A 13900-nucleotide genomic window follows, 5' to 3' on the forward strand; every position below is an offset into this window, starting at 1 on the left:
TGGTAACGGCCGCCGGCCCCGCTCTCCCCCCCCACCGCCGCGGCGGGGACACCCCCCCCGCCGGCCCCGGGCCCGCCGCGGGGGTCCCGCCGGGGAGCAGGAGCGTCGGCGGTTCGCTTCACGTCCCGAGAGCTGGCGTCCTGCGGCGTCCCCTGCGGTAGCCCCGGGTAACCCTATGGAGAGGGGCCTGCGGAATGCCATAGTCTTCAACGCGTCCAAAGGGGAGGCTTTCACTCTCGCCAGCAGCTACAAGGCCCTGCGCAAAAGGCTTCGCGGTAACTGGAAGATACAGAGGTGAGGGGCAGCTTTCTGAGTAACTGCCGGCAGCTTTTTTTGAAGCGCTGGCGTGGGAGAGAAGCCGCGTTTCTGCGGTCTGAGGGTCCTTTAGAGGCAGGGCCGGAGGCGCGCCGAGGTGCCTTGCAGCTAGTGGAGAAGAGTCTTCTCTCAGCCGGCCCAGGCTGTGTGGGTCCACCTCATCTCCGAGGGAGAGATCGGCCCCTCCTGAGCGAAGAGGCTAGGATGCCTCATCCTCACCACTGTGCAGCCCCGGTGGGTAGGGGCTGGGGCACCTGCAGTCGGTAGAGAGATCCTGAAATTTGTGTGTGGTCTGCATCGAATACCCAAACAGCCTTTGGGAATGTATATTGTAAACTACGATCTCTCTTTTGCATTGATTGCACTCTGTGGCATTAGCTATAATTTCACTTTTGGATGCTGTCCATAGCTCTCTGTCTTTGGAGCTTCCAGCTATCTTATCTGTGGAAGAGAGAGCACGTAAGTTACAAGGATGAAACTCCTGATGCAGGTTTTTGAGTCTATCTTGATGTACAGTTTGGGATAAAAAGAAAACAGCTGTTGTGCATATGATATTGCCTGCCTGTCCACTACAAAATGTGCCTAGAGCAAAAAGAAAAAAAAGAATAAGAGCTCCGCAGGTGCAAAGTTTAATAGCAGCTGTGACAGTTTATACCAGTTCTGGATCTGCCGCAGTACCTTGTTAGAGGGGCTTTACTATTCAGTGAGTTGAAATTTGTAAGGATTATTTTTGCTCAAGTTGTCAACTTTAAACCCAGATAAAAGGATGTGAAGTGATTGAAGTGATTTGCTTTGTGTTTATTTGCCAGTCCTTTAAAGAAAAAAAAAAAAAGAAAAAAAGTTGTGGTTCAGGACTGTATCCAAGAATAACACATCTTTATTAATCTTTTTATAGCTTAAAAGATGAGATCACATCTGAGAAACTGTTTGGGGTAAAATTGTGGATTACGGCAGGGCCAAGAGAAAAGTTCAGTGCTGCTGAGGTAAGAAGTCAATAATTATTTGCAAATTAGTTATGTTTTAAGATTTGCTTAATGCAAAATAGAAAAGAACAACATAGAAGACTTTGCAATAGTACTGCTTTTGAGTGAATTTACACCAATTGAAATTTGAATGCTTTTCTCATAGGAACAAGTTAATTGCAAACAGGCAGACTCAGTTACCTTCCCCTCATCTCAGTATAACTTCCTGCAGTCTTGTGTGTGGCTTTTTTCACATGGATTTTTTCTGGAGCTTTGTTGTCTTCTAGTTTTCAGTTCTGAAGAAATTCCTGGAGGATGGTGGAGCCATCCTGGTGATGCTAAGAGAAGGCGGAGAGTCACGACATGGCACAAATATTAACTTTTTGTTAGAAGAATACGGGATCGTTTTCAATAATGGTAATGGTTTATTCATCCATTTTCAGCAAAATCTAAAGAATGGGTTCAGGCTTTGTAGATATAAGCCAAGCAGATCCCTCTAACAAAGTACCTTTTGGTCTAAGAGATGTTTTTTCTTGAAATCTACATGTACATGGCAGTGTAATACTGGACCACACCAAAGGCTCTCCATGGGCAGAGTACCTTGATGACAACTTAGCCATCTCCATTCCTTTGCTGTGGTTGTTAGTTTTAGTGGTATTTACTAACAAAAATTAATTCTAGTGACATTTCTTGGTTTAAAAGCCTTTCATTTAAAACATTTTTCCACGTGTTTTAATGGATTGAATCAATTCATACTCGCCCTGAATAAACAGTGGCACTTTTCTTTAGCAGACCAATAAAATGCCATTCATTAGGTTTTGTACTGCCAATGTGAAAAAAAACAAACCCAAAACAACTGTGTCTTAGTGTACATAAAATATTTTTAGTGTCTTTGGTGGCATTTCTAGACTATGCCTTTTTTTTGTATCGACAGTATTCAATTAATCATGCTGTTGGAAGATGTGTAAAAAAAAATTGAACTTGTAAAACTTGATACATATTCTTTTAACTGGATCATCCTTTTGCCTCTTCTGCTTTGCAGAAGACACAGAGGTGTGCTTATTTTTCATATTTTTATTTGAAATTGCAAATATATTCCTGTTCTAAATATGTATGTCCAGAAGAAAATGGTAGTGGAGGCTAATTTGAATTCTTTTGGGAGCCACATGCCAGCTTTGTGGTGTTAGAAGCAAACACTCAGGGAATCCAAGAGCTAAACTCATTTTTCATTGCTACGTGTAGCACCCTGATCAGCTAAAATGTAAATTTCTTTATTTTTTTTCTTTCTTCAAGATGCTGTAGTACGAAATGTGTATTACAAGTACCACCACCCAAAAGAAGCACTAATCTCTGATGGAGTTTTGAATAGGTAAATATTTGGGGTATATAAATCTTTACAGTAAACTCTTATAATCTGTATTGTTTTCAGTAAGTTTTGCTTTTCAACATCTTGTAGGGGAATCAGTGAAGCTGCAAGAAAAACAGTGCATGAGACAACAGATGAAGATGGAAGTGGACATGACTCACAGTAAGTGTCTTTCTTTGAGGAAGCTGATATGAAAAGATTTAGAATAACTCGGAATTAGCAGGTTTGTAATCTAGCAGGAGCGTGTTGTGCTTATGTTGAGGTTTTCTAATGTATTTCTTATGTCAGCTTCTTCCTCATCAGGGTTGTATCTGGAAAGGAGAATCTGTTTAGTATTGCTTGATAACCAAAGGAGGAGCAGGAGTGATAGGTTTTGAAGGGAATTATTACTCTCCTGATCAGATCTTTTTTGCCCCTAGTCTGTGGATTTGAATTTGATTAAACAATGTAAATATGAATAACCTCTAGACGGTGGGTGGTCTGGCTGCAGGCATGAGCAACCCTACATCTTTTTAAAAAGTCTTAATCCAGGGTAAGATAGATATTTATTGCAATTTTTAGCTTTCCATCCCTCTGTGCTGCAGAGGAGTGAAAAGGCATTGAGAAGAATACAGCTTTTCCATAAATAACCATAAAGGTTTGTATTCTTCCTTGAAGCTAGTTTTTAGACTAATAAATGACCATGTAGTTGATTACAAGGAAAAATGTAAGTGTAAAAACCTTTTGTGTAATTTTGTTCCAGAATATATATTCATTTGTGAGTTAAATACGCCTACTCTTCTCTCAGATACGGAAGTGTGCAAACAGAGATCAAAAGTGTTCTTTGTTCCTTATTTAAGACAAACTATCAACCTGAACCTGTAGAAAGAGACTGGAGTGTTGTTACAATGATCTGAATTTTCAAGAGGATGCCTCTTGGCATTCCACCACCGGTGCACAATTACAGTTTGCAGTTTAGGGAGACTGAGTTTTATAAATATGTCCAGCCTACTTGATACATGCAGGTACTTACAGAGTTTCTGTATTTCCCGCAGAGCTCTCACTTTCGTGTATCCATTTGGTGCCACACTGAATGTGATGAAACCAGCAGTGGCTGTTCTGTCAACAGGATCTGTCTGCTTCCCGCTCAACAGGCCTATTCTTGCTTTCTATCAGCATGAGGTATGACTCTGCACGTGACAAGCCATGCATTCTCCCACTACCCCCCACAAAAGTTGTGAGCGTATTTTTGGGACTACTTACATATCCACTTCTATTTTTGATACATCTGCAAATTCCAGATGAGCCTGGTGACTTCTGCCTCCTTTTATGGAAAACTTTGCCTGGGGTCAGAGGAGAATTAATTTGGTGGTCAGCAAAGATTATATATTTGTTTAATTGACAGATGGATATTTTCAGTTCTTCTTTAAAGTTTGAGGGTTTTTTTCCCACTGTTTTAGTGATCATTTAGTAAGTAAGATTATCGTTAGCTTCATAAATACGCCATATTGAGTTAAGGAAGAGGACTGTCACCTTGGCACCAGTAGATTTTTATATGTTATCTTACCCATCCAGTCCACAAAGGATTAATATTGTTAGTGAACGTAAACATGTTAACACATTTTTTACTATGTAGATGAGTTTCTAATACTACTGTGTTTTTCTGATATCTTTGTTAGGAAGGTGGTTTTTTTTTTCCTGAGGATGCCCAGCTTCATCCACCCATGTTGTGGCTGAAATAAACTTCGTAAATCAAAGATAATACAACAGCATTAGGTGAACTTAAAAGTACACTTACTGCTTGCGTTTTATCTGCAGCTGTCAGGGTAACATATAATAAAATCCCACACAATATTTGCACATAGATCTAGTGGACCCATAGACCCGTGCCTAATTTTGCACCCATGATAATAGTGAAATTACTTGCATTAATGATAGAGTTGTCTTTTTGTGACATAAGTCATCTAAGTTATATAAAGCCTTAACTCTGGGTTTATAGCCTTGTTGGTTGGTGTTCTTGTTTCAAGACTGTGCCTGTTTATATGGGGTCTAATGTGCTTCACGTAATTGGTATGGAGAGGAGTGTTTTCTTCTAAGAATTATAACAACTAAATTATGCTGTAAGTGAAATCCATATAAATTGCTTGCACCTCCATGAAGTGTTTTGCATGGGTTAATCACTGACGTGTAATAGGTTTGTGCAGTGGAAACCATTACACATCATATTGATAGTTCTTCGTTTGGTATAATACCATGACATAAATGTCAAATAGATGGCATCGTCTTCCCTGTGTAGCTCAAGGAAGTTACAGACACAAGGGTAGAAAATTAAGCCAGAGACAGAGGTTGTCTCTCAAGCAGAGCAGAGAAACTTGGTAGAAGGAAAACAAGATCTCTTGGAGTGAAAAAGAGATACGGTAAAGAACAGCAACAGAAAGTGAAGGAATGGAAAGTAAGAGCAGAGGATGCTCTGTTATTCTGTTGTGGGTAAAGCATGTAGAATTCAGGTAAAACCCTTGCAAAACATGGAGGATGAAACATCAGAAATTTGTTAAACAAACTGGAGCTTTGTTTGATCTATCTTCAAATTCGTTACAGCAGTATTTATGGTTATATTATGCTTTGAGTTTCACAGTTGGTGCAGGGAGCATTACAGGGTTTCTTGTTCTGTTGAAAACGTAACTATTTCTTATGTATGTCCTTATGGATGGATGAAGGGGTAATCTTAGAGAAGAACTCCAAAGATGTTTCATGAATGCATTTTCATGCATGTTTAATTTAGCTAAATTAAAATGTAATGACCTGCATATTCTGCATTTTAGCTTTCAAATAATAAAACCACCAAACTCTTCTGTCATTAGCTGACATGAATATGTGCAGTATTGACATGCATGCATGTCACTGGCCTCTATGTTTACATTCTGAATACTGAAGAATAGGTTGCAGAAAGTTAATAAAGCATTAATTTCACTTAATTCTTTTTTACTTGATTGAAAAAAGTGTTCTTTTTCTGCAAAAATAACCTAAGTGCAGCTATTGTTGATGATATTCTCTGGTTTTTGGGGTTTTTTTTGATTGCCAGTCAATTATCTGTCTACTCTTACGAAATGCAGATCAGTATTTTTAATAAATTTATGAGCCTTAAGAGCATATATACTTAAAATGCTGCTGCGCTCTTGTGAGCTTGCCAAGTTTGAAGCTGCTTTTGCCAGTAGTTATTCCAAAATTTTCTATTTCTTTAAATCGCTTTGTAATTAGACAGCATTACCAATTGCCTCTAAAACTGATTTGGAAGGATTTTTTGCTGTATTGTATTCTTTGTTGATAGAATCAAGGTGGAAAGATGGCAGCGCTGGGATCTTCCCACATGTTCAGTGATCAATATTTAGATAAAGAAGAAAACGGTAAGATCATGGTAAGTTTTGTTTTGTTTTTTTTAAAAAAACACCTTAGTGGATCTTCACAGTACTTACAAAGCAATCCAAGCTTACTAGCTTCATCGTAGAGCAAGACAGCTATGAAATGGATTCAGTATGGAGATTCTAACCCAATACTAATATCCTGAGGAATTTATTAAAGCACAACTAACAGGAAAGCGTTTTTAAAGATATAGTTTATTATTTATGTTATAGGACTCTGAAAAGCTTTTCCTAATTCTGTTCACTGCTTTATTGTTATTGATATTTAAATATTAAGTAGGGGTTTTTTTTGTCTACTACTTTTTCTTAGCTTCTTTAGTGCTTGATTATGGCTACAGATTAATAATAAACCTTTGCATATATGGTTTCTGATACCTGGAGATTGTAATGCACTTTACAAAGTGCAGTATGTAACATTGTTATGTGTAAGAAGGGGAGTTTCCTGCTGAGGTGTTCCTGAAAGTATGCACGTCATGTGAAGTATGCTCATTGCCATGACTTATTGCTTCCATATGTAAATACAAATAAAGTTTGTATTTTCTCCACAGATATTCTTTGATTTATTACCCATTTTCTTCTTTTTTTTCATGGTCTGTTATTCAATAGATTTAATATGAATGTTTAAGCATAATATAAGATTACTTGGTCCCTCCTGAAATTAAGTTTCGCCTTTCTTCAGGATGTGCTTTTCCAGTGGCTCACAACATCAGATATCCATTTAAACCAGATGGATATGGAGGACCCTGAGGTAAGAGAGATCCATCACAAGGAGGTAAATAATAGTGTGATCTAGCAGCACCAGTTTTGGCAAACTGTGTGTTTAGCACAAAGTGGTTAACAGCTAGATGGATGCTGTTGTTGCAGACCCTTTATTCAGGGTCTAAGATGGAGTAGACAGGTAGATTAGGCATCAAAAATATTGGTATTGTATCTCTCAGACTTAGATTGCTATTCATTATCAGATTTCATTTGTGAAAGTCTCTTTCCAATTTGCCCATCTTTATGAGATCATTTGCTGCTCCAGTGTAGTAAGTTTGCACTTTGCTCTGAGTCCTCAGACAAGAGGAGTGTGGATGAAGTGAAGGCAGATTTTCTGTAGATGAGTAGAGATCAACCTGTGTATCAATTTTAGTTGTTTTTTTAACTGACGTATCAAACGCTATTTTTATTTGGAAATACTCTGTGTGATAAAATTGTATACTCTGTGTGCATAAAAAGAACAACGGTCTTGCACAGTTGACTAGTAAGCTGTCTCTCTTAATTTTAAAGGATTAACAGAAATCCAGATACAACGTCCATATGGTGTGTAGGTTTACAGCTAGGAGAACAGAGTTTTCACAGTTTACTAATCAAGTAAGCTGCACTGCAAAGGGTCATACCTGGTAAAGAGTGAAATAATTATTTCTAGATGAGATTTTAGGTGAGAGAGAAACTAGAAAGAGACTATGTAAATGGGTTTTTCTTTTTAAATCATAGGTGTATCTATCTGTGTGTGTTTGTGTGTTCAGATTTCAGACTATACCCTGCTCCCAGATACAGCTGCGCTGTCTGAGCAACTGCGAGTCTGTCTGCAAGAAGGAGACGAGAACCCAAGAGACTTCACAAAGCTGTTTGATACATCCCTTTATCAGCTGGATACAAGTGCCCTCCCTTCAGTTATCAAGTCAGCAGCTGTGATTTATTTATTCATTTATTTATTTCCATTCTGTATTCTGCATTTTCTATTTGTGCTTAACTGTGTCTGCTTATGAGCAGAAGATACTGAGCTGTAGGCAGCATTCTGAATATGGATATACCAGAAGATTCATTTGTATAGTGTGACAGTGATGTTTTTTCTCGTTTCTTGTCTTAACTGTAGTTCCTGACATTGTTTTTTCCTTTTTTCTGACTATTGCTGATTCAGTGAACTAATATTTTTAGTAGAATTGTATGCAGTGATGTTGGGTACTTTCAGGAGTGATAACTGAGAGCTGGTTGTTTTTCCACTTTTGAATTACTTGCCATTTACTGAAGCTGCACTTTGTTCATCTTTGCATTTCCCAATAACTGTGTCTTGAGATTTATCTGCTACTCAGTTTTACCAGTTTTGTATCACTAGCAGCTTTGTCCCTCATAACTCATCTGTTACCCAGATCGTGTGTGAACATGCTGAATAATAGCAGGCTTAACAGAGATTCCATGAAACTACACTCAGTTGTGGACACTCTTTCTTCTTACTCTGTATTTCTTGTATTTTACTGGATGTGAATTCATAGTGGGATCTCCCTTCTGATCCCGTAACAAATAATTTTTTAAAATAACTTTTGGTTATGGACTTCCTGAAAAACCATTTTGAACTGGAGCACTTTTTCCTCATGCACGTTCACCCCTTTAAAAGTTGCTTGAAGAATTGAGGTGTGACTTCCTTCTTTTTTATCATCTTGTTCTGGTTTCAGCTGGGATAGAGTTAATTTTCTTCCTAGTAGCTGGTATAGTGCTATGTTTTGAGTTCAGTATGCGAAGAATGTTGATAACACTGATGTTTTCAGTTGTTGCTATGTAGCGTTTAGACTAAAGTCAAGGATTTTTCAGCTTCTCATCTCTAGCCAGCGAGAAAGCTGGAGGGGCACAAGGAGTTGGCACAGGACAGAGCCAGGGCAGCTGACCCAAAATGGCCAACAGGGTATTCCGTACCATGTAACGTCACATCTAGTATAGGAACTGGGGAGTGGGGGTGGGAGATCACCACTCAGGGAGTAGCTGGGTGTGGGTCGGTGGGTGGTGAGCAATTGCACTGCACATCATTTGTACATTGCAATCCTTTTTATTATTGCTGTTGTCATTTTATTAGTGTTATCATTATCATTATTAGTTTCTCCTTTTCTGTTCTATTAAACCATTCTTATCTCAACCCCCGAGTTTTACTTCTTTTCCCAATTTTCTCCCCCATCCCACTGGGTGGGGGGGGAGTGAGTGAGTGGCTGCGTGGTGCTTAGTTGCTGGCTGGGGTTAAACCATGACACATCTTAATATATTTACCTATCATTATTTTCTTCTCTGTCATAATTTTAACTAATTTGCTCACTGTAGAATTCAGTTATTATCAATACATAGATCTCTGGGATCCTTCTAAAATGAGGCATCCCTTTTTTTTTTAATGCTATGACTGTGCATAATGTTGTCCCTGGTGTCTTCAGAAAAATTCATCTTTATAGCCTGCAAGTGGAAATGGATGTTGTATCATTTCTTCTCTCATATACTTTGGCTTTTTCTGTGCTGCAGAGCTTATGAACAGCTGAATGTGAAACATGAACCTCTCCAACTCATTCAGCCTCAATTTGAGACTCCACTACCTGTCCTCCAGCCAGCTGTGAGTAATCTCCTTGTTAATACCATGCACAGAGAACCCTTCCGTTTCATGTAAAACCTCTGTGTGTCATTTCCATAGTTCTTTCAAAAAAAAAAAAAAAAGGCAAAAAAGTGAGAAATGCTGTGGTAATAATTAATCACTTGGGAGTTGAATACATTGCAGGGACTATCTTTTAGGAAAGAGCACTTATTTACACTTAATTCTTATCAACAGCGCTTGAAAATGCAGCATCTGTTACCACAGCAGAATGCCTTATGTATGTAAGCCTTCAGCCGAGTAGCTGCTCCCAGTCCTGTGAGGTGCTGGTTCAACCTTCGCTGTGAAAACAGAATGTGGTATTTCAGAAAGCGGTGGTGGTGTAAGTAATACAGGGGAAGAGCCAGTCTGTCCCACTCTTCTTCCACCTCCCGTATCCTTTGGGGAAGTAGAAAGTGGAGCGTTGGTCTTTTACAGCAAGGGCTGACCAAACTTTTACCAGCAGAAATTTGGGCTGGCAGCAACAACACCAGCTACGGTGATGTCAAACTTATTTCGAAAAGCAGGTATCTTTGATTTTTGCCATCATGGCTCCATCCTACTTTACCTTAGCCACCAAAGAAACAGTACTGGGATCGTTACACCTGCAGGGGTGCAACTGAAAGTAGTGTCTCATGTGCTGCTCTTTAAAAACCCAAGTGCAACTTGTGGCATAAGTGGTGACTGCATGAAAAAGAAAATAATCTTACCAGAATTAGTGGGAATATATTTCCAAGGTGAGCTGTTATGGTGAACTTAGTACCTCAGGTATCTCAGCCATCACCCGGATCTCATGGAGCAAAACTAAAAACAAACTGCAAATGCAGTATGTCTAGTTGTGATGCTAGGTGATCATTCTGGCATACTCATGACTAAACTCTTTTGGAATATTCAGTTATTTTTAAAAATATAAATGGAATTTTTTAAAAAGTGTACCTTTTACTGTGGGCTTTGGAGTTGTTTTTGACTTTATAAAAGGTGTCTTCAAGTCCAGTCTAAGTCCAAAACTGTTGTCTGAGAGATCTGTAAAGTGTAAGAAGAATGTATGGCAATAACCCATGCTAATTCTTCTCTTCAAGGTTTTTCCACCTGCTTTCAGAGAATTGCCTCCTCCCCCTCTGGAGCTGTTTGACTTGGATGAAACTTTTTCCTCTGAGAAAGCTCGTCTTGCAGAGATTACAAACAAATGTAGGTGGAGCAGACTGATTGTTTACACATTTATATATAAAGTCCAAATTTTTGGATGGAAATTGTTATATTTAGTTTTAAAACATGGGCCTCACTTATGAAAATCCACTACTCTCATCCTGGGCCAAGAAATTGGAATGCCTTGGAAATGGATAACATGACTTTACGTACCATGACATTTTATTTTGTTTGTTACATGACATTCTATTATGTTTCTGCCTGCTGTTTCCTATATCATGCATAAATTGCTTTGCGCACTCTTGCTGATTTATTTCACATCTTTTTATGCTTTGAAGTTAAAATGTTCAGATTATTCTAAACACACCTTACCTCTAACCAAGATGAGTAAATACTAGCTGCAGGAATACATCATGGCTAGTCCATTGAACTTGCTTATAGGACTTAACCTCTCAGAATGCCAACAGTAAGTGGAGATGTGTAGTAAGTTTTTGCCCAGCTGATACAGATACGTGTGATATTCAACTGCCTTCTTCCCTGGGATGCTTGTTTAGGTACTGATGATGACCTGGAGTTTTACATACGAAAATGTGGCGATATCCTGGGAGTAACAAGTAAACTCCCAAAGGAAAAGCAAGATGCCAAACATATCCTGGAGCACATCTTCTTCCAAGTGGTTGAGTTTAAGAAACTGAATCAGGTATTTTTAATAACAGAATTACAAGTAAATAGTTGGTAGTATCACCACTGAGGCTGATACATCTTTGTAGCAGCTACACTTGTCGCAGGCAAGAGGTACAGCGATGTGTTAAGACATTTGTGTGCAATAGATTAGACCAGCGAATTGTGATCCAGAATACTTATGACTGTTCATCTGTATAGAATGTGTAGTGCTCAATTTATTAAGTCTCTCATTTATTTTAATGGGGGGATTAATACATTGCAAGTGTAGTTTTGGTAAGTTCAGCTAAATACAGTTCATTAATGGTGCATTGAGTAAAAGCAGCGTGCCCTCATGAATGTTCACAGTGCGTGGTAATGCTACAATGTAGATGTGAAACCAGCGTTTTTACTCACAACCAGTACTGTGCTGAAATAATTCTTCATGGTAAATTTGATGCTTCAAATTCTGTTTGGAGCATATTCGCAGATCACCTGTTTTTACTAACAAGTTTTCCCTTTTTCTCAAAGAGTCTAGTTAAGATGAAAATCTGACATTTCTATCCTATTGTTAAAATTCTTTTTTTTTTCTTTTTTTTTTGTTCCCCCCTTCTCTTCCCTTACATAAGGAGCATGATACTGACACAAGTGAAGCTGGATTCCAGAATGGTAACTGAGACCTGGCTTTCCCCAGTTTGAGAGAGACCTTTTAGTAAAAACATACTTTTCCATTTTTTTTCAACCTCTGTGTTCAGCATATTGATAAGGGCCATCTCAGTAGTTCACTGAATGTTTAGATCATTTATGTGTAGTAATTTGGATAATTAATGCCTTTTGAGGAAGTGCTTGTATTTTGCAAGCACTTCCCAAATAATTCCCTATTTTTCTACTTCTTTATTGAAACTGTAATTTTGTAATATATGAATAAAAAATCTTGTACTAAGAAAATGTGGTTTGGGTCCTTCTTGCTGACTCTAGTATTTATTTTCTTGTAGTAAGGCTTATTGTGGGTTCTCCTGGTGTACATGTAGTCCTTAGTTGCACTGTGGGAAAGATTGTTATTTTGGTTTGTGAACTGTGGAAAAGAAAATACAGCCATAAATACAGCAGCTGCTGAAAATATGCTAGACTGTCACCGTGAGGCAGTCTCCTTTTGTCTCTCTGCCAAAGTGAACCAAGGAGAGGTGGGTTTGTTACTGTAGAAGGAAAACGTTTCTTCCAAGGGAGGGGAAGAATTGAAATTAAGCAATAATGACATTGTTGCAGATCGCTGCCTCATACGAGACTGGAAATACATAATTTTGAAAAGAAGGGACAGTATTTGGATGAAAAAGACACTAAGATTTAATGGATCATTATTAAGAAAATGTGATACTGTGCAGAAACTCAGGAATATATTTACTCACAGTTATTTGGTATCCCAAATTCCCAGAGATAGTGAGCTAGGTAATGCACAAGAATGGAAATTCAAGTGAAATTCATAGACCACGAAATGTTGAAGCTCAAGGCACAGCAAAATAGAGCCAAGGGTATGAGTGGTGAGAAGAAAAGATGACTTGTCAACATCATTAACACTGTGTGTCTTTGTTGCAAGGACTTTTTTTTACATCAACACTGAGACTGCACTTTGACATCCAAAACATTTTGTATTTAATCTGACACCCAAGCTGTGAAACTTAAATTATTCCCCCACTCAAGCCTTCTATGCAGCCTTTGTGACACCTGTGCTCTGCCATGCTTTTCAACGTCAAAGCTGCTTTTTCCAAAAGATCTGTTCATTTTTTATCCCACAAAAAGTAATTTCATTTTACATTGCTTCATGTTTTGGATGCCAACTTGATGCAGGTTTTTCTAAAGGAGGTGTCCCAAAGCACCTGCTAAGTTACTGACCAATTGAGATGTGCTAGTATAACGTTAGCAAAGGGGTTGTATCTCTGCTTACTCTGCAGACATGCCTTTTTCATAGCAGCATGTTTGAAATTTTTCATTTCTTCCTCTCTTGCTTATTTTTGCTTAATGGCATGGTTGTGTTTATCACAAAGAGTACTTTGTACATTCCAGCTACAGATTTACACAATAAGCTTAATCTTTCCTCTGCAGTATCAATACCAATCAGTCAACCGGCACAGACTGCAGTTGAACCAAACAACTGCATGATCCTCTTCCTAATTATAGATCCGGTTTGTACTGTTCTACGGTGTTTATACTTCAAACTGTAAATACTTTCCGGGTCCTTTTTCTGAGTTGTTTTGTCACCTGTTCCTGATGTTGTAACATGGTTTAGAAAAGTCATCTGAGCCTCCAGAGAATACAAGCAGCTCCCTGTTTGCTATTTATCTGTAGTGCCACCCTGACAGCTGAAGCGAAAGAACAGATTTTTCACTGAATGGATGTGTTTTTTTGGCCAGAAGCTGTGAAATACATGTGGAGGCAATAGCTTGCATCCCTCTTTCAAAGATGTCCCTTTGGCCCTCTGAAAGTATTTAAACTGTTACTTTGTAAACAGAAATGCTTGCTTTGGCCATGGGAATATGATACACATAAAGTTTAGGGCTGATTCATTGGGAGAATTTTGAAGGAGTACAAGCGGGTGAGGGTTTTAAGGAAGTGAGGCTAGGTCATTGGAAGGTTAGGCATGCAGCTAGCCACAGAGTTTATGTATTTAATGAAATTATTGCTGTAATTCACA

At 38.6% G+C, this 13900-nt stretch overlaps 1 protein-coding gene across 1 annotated transcript; it reads left to right on the top strand.

Moving 5' to 3' along the window:
- Nucleotides 1–28: 28 nt before the first annotated feature.
- IFT52 (intraflagellar transport 52) lies at nt 29–12159 on the top strand. The gene is made up of 13 exons (XM_069807153.1): nt 29–294; nt 1211–1298; nt 1565–1694; nt 2571–2646; nt 2734–2805; nt 3678–3804; nt 5951–6037; nt 6721–6789; nt 7550–7704; nt 9303–9390; nt 10485–10593; nt 11106–11251; nt 11841–12159. The coding sequence occupies exons 1-13, from the start codon at nt 176–178 to the stop codon at nt 11886–11888; spliced, it is 1314 nt and encodes a 437-aa protein (XP_069663254.1). The 5' UTR covers nt 29–175; the 3' UTR covers nt 11889–12159.
- Nucleotides 12160–13900: the final 1741 nt, after the last annotated feature.

The sequence above is a fragment of the Haliaeetus albicilla genome, chromosome 2 (genome assembly GCF_947461875.1).
Source record: "Haliaeetus albicilla chromosome 2, bHalAlb1.1, whole genome shotgun sequence".
In the NCBI taxonomy this organism is placed as follows: domain Eukaryota; kingdom Metazoa; phylum Chordata; class Aves; order Accipitriformes; family Accipitridae; genus Haliaeetus; species Haliaeetus albicilla.

Coding starts and splice junctions, on each gene's coding strand:
- IFT52 (XM_069807153.1), top strand. CDS start 176: ATGGAGAGGGGCCTGCGGAATGCCATAGTCTTCAACGCGTCCAAAGGG. Junction 295..1,210: donor GGTAACTGGAAGATACAGAG/GTGAGGGGCAGC, acceptor ATCTTTTTATAG/CTTAAAAGATGAGATCACAT. Junction 2,806..3,677: donor GGAAGTGGACATGACTCACA/GTAAGTGTCTTT, acceptor TATTTCCCGCAG/AGCTCTCACTTTCGTGTATC.